Source organism: Morus notabilis, unplaced genomic scaffold (assembly GCF_000414095.1).
Source record: "Morus notabilis unplaced genomic scaffold, ASM41409v2 Scaffold686, whole genome shotgun sequence".
In the NCBI taxonomy this organism is placed as follows: Eukaryota; Viridiplantae; Streptophyta; class Magnoliopsida; order Rosales; family Moraceae; genus Morus; species Morus notabilis.
The window spans coordinates 1-6249 of record NW_010364735.1 but is presented as its reverse complement, the minus strand read 5'-3'; the positions used below and the strand labels follow the sequence as shown (position 1 = coordinate 6249).

At 35.9% G+C, this 6249-nt stretch overlaps 1 protein-coding gene across 1 annotated transcript; it reads right to left on the bottom strand.

The window, feature by feature from the left end:
- Positions 1–6: 6 nt before the first annotated feature.
- On the bottom strand, positions 7–3811 carry LOC21384166 (4-coumarate--CoA ligase-like 9). Its single transcript, XM_024171393.1, has 6 exons — positions 2626–3811; positions 1608–1797; positions 1139–1284; positions 810–877; positions 580–682; positions 7–283 (listed from the first exon to the last, which is right to left on the bottom strand). Exons 1-6 carry the CDS (start codon positions 3670–3672, stop codon positions 158–160), a joined length of 1680 nt encoding a protein of 559 aa, XP_024027161.1. The 5' UTR covers positions 3673–3811; the 3' UTR covers positions 7–157.
- Between the last annotated feature and the right edge of the window lie 2438 nt (positions 3812–6249).

Below are 6249 nucleotides of genomic sequence, written 5' to 3'. Positions count from 1 at the left end.
CGTATACAAAAAATAATGACATAGATACATTACAAGGATGATCTTCTTTGGAAACTTGCCATAAGATTTTGGTGAAACTCTGATAAGTAATTTTCCGACAAGTGCTTCCCAGGCAATTCTTAACAACGTTACCCTTAACTTCTGAACAAAAAATTGATCATAACTTAGCCGTACCACTAGACAAAGAATGACTGATCAGCTCCCTCCTCAAGATCTTCCCCGCCGGAGTTTTCGGAATGGAGTTGATAAACGCTACTCGCCTTACCTTCTTGTAAGGAGAAACCTGCAAGAAAAAAGTACCTCATGTCTAGTGTAAATGTTAATAAAAAATGTCACGCTTCAATAGTACAACGCCACTTTGTATAGGATATCGTGGACGTTTGGTTCATAAATTCAGAATCATGATTTAAAATTATTTTTGATTTATGTGTGTTTTTTATGAGAAAAAATACTGTAACGAATCACGAACCATGATTCAAATCATGGCATGAATACACTAACCAAACACACGGATTTAAGTCTACAGCAAAAAAATTTACTGCATTTTTAGCTCCATCTCGAAGGAAGAAGGAAACATGCCTTTTTCGCTACAAAATCCATAACTTGAACTTCATTGATATTGCTTCCAGGCTTTCTTACTACATAGGCCATGGGTATCTGGCCTGCGTCTTCATCCGGGTACCTGCTTAGCCACAGAGAGAGGAATTTTGGAGCAGAAATCCTTTAGATTTGCCAAAATGCCGCAAACAAATGATCAATCACTAGCGTTTTCACAAGTTCGAGAATTAAAATACAAGAAAATTACTTACGGAATTACAGCAGCATCAGCAATATCAGGGTGAGACTGGAGTAAATGTTCCAATTCAGCAGGTGGAACCTACAATTTATTTTTGACATAAAAAAAAAAGACTATATTAGGACTAAACTAGAATCCTTTGTCTAATTCTTCTGTTGTGCTCTCTCTTTTATGAATCAGATTTTGAGACATAATTTAATTGCTGGAATTTTAAAAAGCTGTAAAGTGGCGCGAATAAATACACGTGTGATAGTTATTATCGTTTACCTAACGTCTAAGAAACTAAACCAATTGGATGGACAAAGAACAAGACAGGAAAAAGGTCCTCATTTTTTGAATCACCTGATACGCCTTGTATTTGATCAGTTCTTTTAATCTGTCGAGAATGTAGAGAAACCCCTCGGAGTCAAATAGACAAAGATCGCCGGTCTTTAGCCATCCCTCGGGGTCAAAGGTCTCGGCCGTTGCCTTTTCATCGCCAACATAACCTGCTTCAATGACACCATTTAAGCCAAAAAAAGAAATCCCTTAGCAAAAAAGGGGCCATCAGTAGAGAAATACTGCCATTGGCCTTTGTTACATGTTCAAAGTCCGTTTAGTATGTGTTACATAACAAGTCATTTTCTATAATTTGGTTGGTCTCTATACTCTTTAACTAAAATCTCGTTTTTGTCTCTAAAGAGTAATATATGTCCGTTGCCAGAGAAGAATACACAGATCAACAGGACAAGAAACTAATGCCACTAGGATATATAACACATTCAACACCTTTCATTTCAGTCCCAAAAAAAAAAAAAAAAAAAAAAAAAACCTTTCGTGACTGCTGGGCCTCGCAGCCAGAGCTCCCCTTGATGACCAGGAGGCAATGCTTCACCAGTAGCAGGATCAACAATCTTAGCCTCCATGTTCTCAGCTAATTTACCCACCGAACCAATCCTCTGCGTCTCCCACTCCTCCACCATCTTGCTCCCTACTCCCGCCGTCTCTGTCAGCCCATATCCCTGCCATGCCATGTGTAACGGTCCGAGATTAGTTGCGGTTTCTACTACTGTCCATAATAATAAGAGCAATGCTAGGACTGCACGCCACTTATAGTCGTGAAAATTAACTTTTATTCTTTTTACGAATCGATTTATATTAGTCTATGTTCTCATATATTTAATACTTACCTGATGAAAGGATCGAATTTAAAATAAAATATTTGGTACGAGAATTCAAGTCAGAGTGATTTTAATTATGATTCTGTATTTTGAATTATGATTCATGATTTTATATTCAAATTATGATTCTGAAACTATGATTTAGAGAATGAGGAGTTTTAGAATAATGAGTAATTCTAGTTTAAAACATCACATCATGATTCTGAATTATAATTCAGAATCATGATTCAGAATCACTGTAAACAAACACTCTAATTTTAAAATAGGATCTAGAATCATGATTATAAATCTATTTACCAAATGAGTCCTAATAGATTAAGGATTAAAGGTGAGACATTTTAAAGTACTAATTAAAATGAGACTCAGGTAGCATAAATGATTTTTTTTTTAAATGCCAAGTTCAGAAGACCGGAAATTTTTAATCAATATAGTTCCCTGATTTAATTTTTTAATTTAAGTTAATTTATTTTTTTGTAAAAATTTTTTATTATAATAAATTTTAAATTAGTGAAATCAAGGGACCGTTAAAAAAAATACTTAAATAAAGAAATCTAAGACCAAAAGCAGTGGACCACAAGAGACCAACAATAATAACACAAACTCTATTATTTAATTCAGGAAAAAATAAAAATAACCCACCAGAAACAGTATATGAATTACACGTCTCACCTGCGTAATCTCGACATTCGGAAATTTACGATTGAACCTCTCTACCACCTCCTTCCCAAGCGGCGCGCCGCCGCAGCCGAGCAGCCAGAGCGAGCTGAGGTCGTACTTCCCGACAACCTCGGACTTGGTGAGTGCCACCACGAGCGGCGGAGACACCGGCATGTACGTCACCCTGTACCTCTCCACCGCTCTCAACATCCCCTCGAAATCGAACCTCTCCATCAGCACCATCGTCTCCCCGATCGATACCGCCCTCACCGCCATGAAAAACCCGAACACGTGGAACGGCGGCAGTATCACCAGCCTCACCGGCTGTGGCTCCGGCTTAGCCGACTTCAGTCGCAGCGCGTGGTAGCCGCCGATCGTCGCGATCAAGTTCCGGTGGGTCAGCGCCCCGCCCTTCCCCCTCCCCGTCGTGCCGGAGGAAAAAAGAATCGCTGCCACGTCGGATTGGCGCACCTCCGGCCACGAAACGTCGTCATTGACCACTTCGTCGTTGTCGAGCATCGACAGAAACTCCGGAGAGTCAATGAGGATGGTTTTCAGACTCGGCGGGAGCTTCCCGGCGGTTGCTGACGTGGCGAACGCGAACTCGGGACGGGTTATTCGGATCTGATGGGCGATTTCGGAGTCCGACCCGAGGGGATTGGCCGGAGCGACGGTTACGCCGAGGGAGAGGAGGGAGAAATGGAGGACGGGGACGTGGAGGGAGGTGGGGCAGAGGAGGAAGGCGGTGGTGGAGTGGTGTTTAGAGATAGAAAGAGAGCGAAGGAGAGAGAGGGAGAGGGAGCGGATTTGGCGGAGAAAAAGAGAGTAGGACACGCGGCGGCCGGTGGAGCTGTCGATGAGGACGGATGTGGAGGAGAGGAAGGATGGGTCGTCGGCGGCGGCGGAGGAGCGGAGGAGGGAGAGGGCGAAGTGGGCGAGGGAGAGGGGCTGCGACTGCGGCGGGAGGGGAACGGGAGGAAGGAGGCTGCGGAAGGTCTTTGTTTGCGGATCGAAACCGGATTTCGGGTCGACTCGGGTGGGATTTGTGTCGTTTGTCATCTTGGGAATCTGTGGAGGCTGGAGTATATGGGGACTGGGTAAGTCTCTTATGTTTTGTTGGATTTTGCTTCTTTTCTTCCACGTTTTATTGAACTGGTTTGTGTCTTGTCCTGTCCCGCTTGAGTTGTGTGGAGAGAAGATGATATATTATTGCAGTAAAGAGGGAAGAGAGAGAGAAAGAGTGAAGAGAGAGAGAGTGTTACGAGGGCATTTGTTTTGTTTTGACTTTGTCAAGGTTTGACATTTCATGTCATTTATTTTCCTTATTAAAAGGGAGAAAATGAAAATGAAAAAAGAGATTCCTTAGTTCCGTTTCGAATTGATTTTTTGTTTGTTTTTAAAGATGTTTTTACACACATTTTAAAATACGAAAATGAAAACAGTTTTTAAATTATATTTATTTAATATAATTTTAAAAAATAAAAATAAAAATAAAAAATAGTAAGAATAATTTGAAAATAAAATAAATTTAAAAATGTTAAACGGGCCTTTATTTTCCTTATATGTCATTTAAGAGATCCCAGAGAATGGATACGGTTGAAATCATTTGGAATAGGAAAAGGATATGTGTGAGAACTTGTACTTTCTTTTTTTTTTAACAATCTCTATGGTGGAACCCCAAAAAAAAAAAAAAATACTAGTGAAACCCTACTCACCGTTAGTTAATTTATTCGGATATGAAGTAAGAACAGTTATTTGTTGTGCTTTATAAATTTTTAATATAAATTTATACAAATCTGTTAAAAAGTAAGGCATGGAATAAAAATAGGGTTCTACCATAAAATTTACCTTTATTTTTTAAGTAGTGAAAAAAAATAAGTATAAATTAAAGTTTTTTTAATAATAATTTTTGAACTTGTTTGAGTAAATTAATCAAAAGTACTTGTTGTTACAAAAAATAAAATGATATAAGGATGTGGATAGAATTTTTAATTTTTTTCACAAATAGAAAGTTAAAAATATAAATAAAAAAGCTTTTTATACGTTATTTTTTTTTTTCTGTTTTTTCATATGCACTAAAAGAGATTTGTTCCAAAAAAAAAAAAAAAAACAATTTTATAAAAGCTAAAAAGTATTTTAAGGTGTCCATCTTCCAAATAGGCTCAAAAGCTACTTTTAAACTAAATAAGTTAAAAGCATTTTTTTTAAAGATCTTCTCTGGTACGCTAACATACTGGTATGTTAAGTTTTTTATTTGTTGAATATGTATAAAATCACATAAAAATCAAAAAGTACGCATATCAAACTATTATAAAAACATGATCTATCGATACATCAAGCATATCAGATAATTTCTCTGTTTTTTTTTTAACCAATTCAAACAAGTTTAAGATATACAAAATTAAATAATTTCTTATTAAGATTTGACATTTAAAAACAGAGAAGTATCATAAGTTCATTTTTTTCAATACCTACTATAGAAGTGTCCCTTTTTAGGACATTCCCTTTTGAAAAAGAAACAATCAAATAAGAGCAAAAAAAAAATATATATTGATGAAAGATAATTCTAAGTTCTTAAGTTTTTACTGATTTCTCTTAATGTGATAGAATATTTTATGTGATTTAGGGGGTGCGATTTTTTTTAATGCACGTTAAGAACTATGAAATGTTAATTGTATATTTTTTTTTTTCCATAACCTGCCATTGAATTTCGTCTCCTTTAAAAAAAAAATTTATTTAAGAACCTTTGTGATAACGCATTATTTTTTACCGTGTTAGGACTCTCATTATGTGTTCTTTTTACATGCTAAATCCAATCAACGTCTAGATAATACTGCCTGAAAATTTATTATTAGAATCTATTCTAATGGTTTAAACTGCCCTTTGATTTTTTTTTTTCTAACTAAATATTTCGACCCTTTTTTTAGGGTGAATATGAAAGAGAGGTTTGAGTTGGAAATATGCATTTTTGTTAAGGTAAATCCTTTGTCCAATTATTGCTATTGTGACTAGAGAATTTGAATGCAAATTTGGCACCTCCTCTTCCTAATTAGGTGCCTAAATTTGATGGGGTCATTTTTGTAGTTAATTTCTACTATTCTTAATTCAGTTTGGACCGAAACAACACGGAAGAACAAAATTGAAGAAAAGGACAAACTTATCGACAATTCACCCAGTTTGTTTTTAAATTTTTTCAAAAACCAATTTAGCCAGATTTTCATAAAGATTAACATTATTCATGTGTACCGTGTAACTGTAATGATCAAAGATGAATTATTCAACTCTATGGTATTATGATATTTAAAGGAAAAGGAGAAACATCTTGTGGTGTTAATTTATTTAAATACTTTCTCCGGTACGTTAATATACTGATAGATCAAGTTTTTTGTCCGTTAGATTTATATAAAATCACGTAAAAATAAAAAAATACGGAGATCTAATTATTAGAAAAACCATACAAGCGTACCAAAGAATCTCCTTTTATTTAGAAGGTGAAGTATGAAAGTACTAGTTGTTTATGAAAAGTCAATTAAACATTAAGACATCATTCAATTTTACCGATTCGAGTTTAGAATTCGAGTTTTACAATAGTAAAAAGCTCTAAAAAACAGTCACATCTAATATTTTTGTTACAGT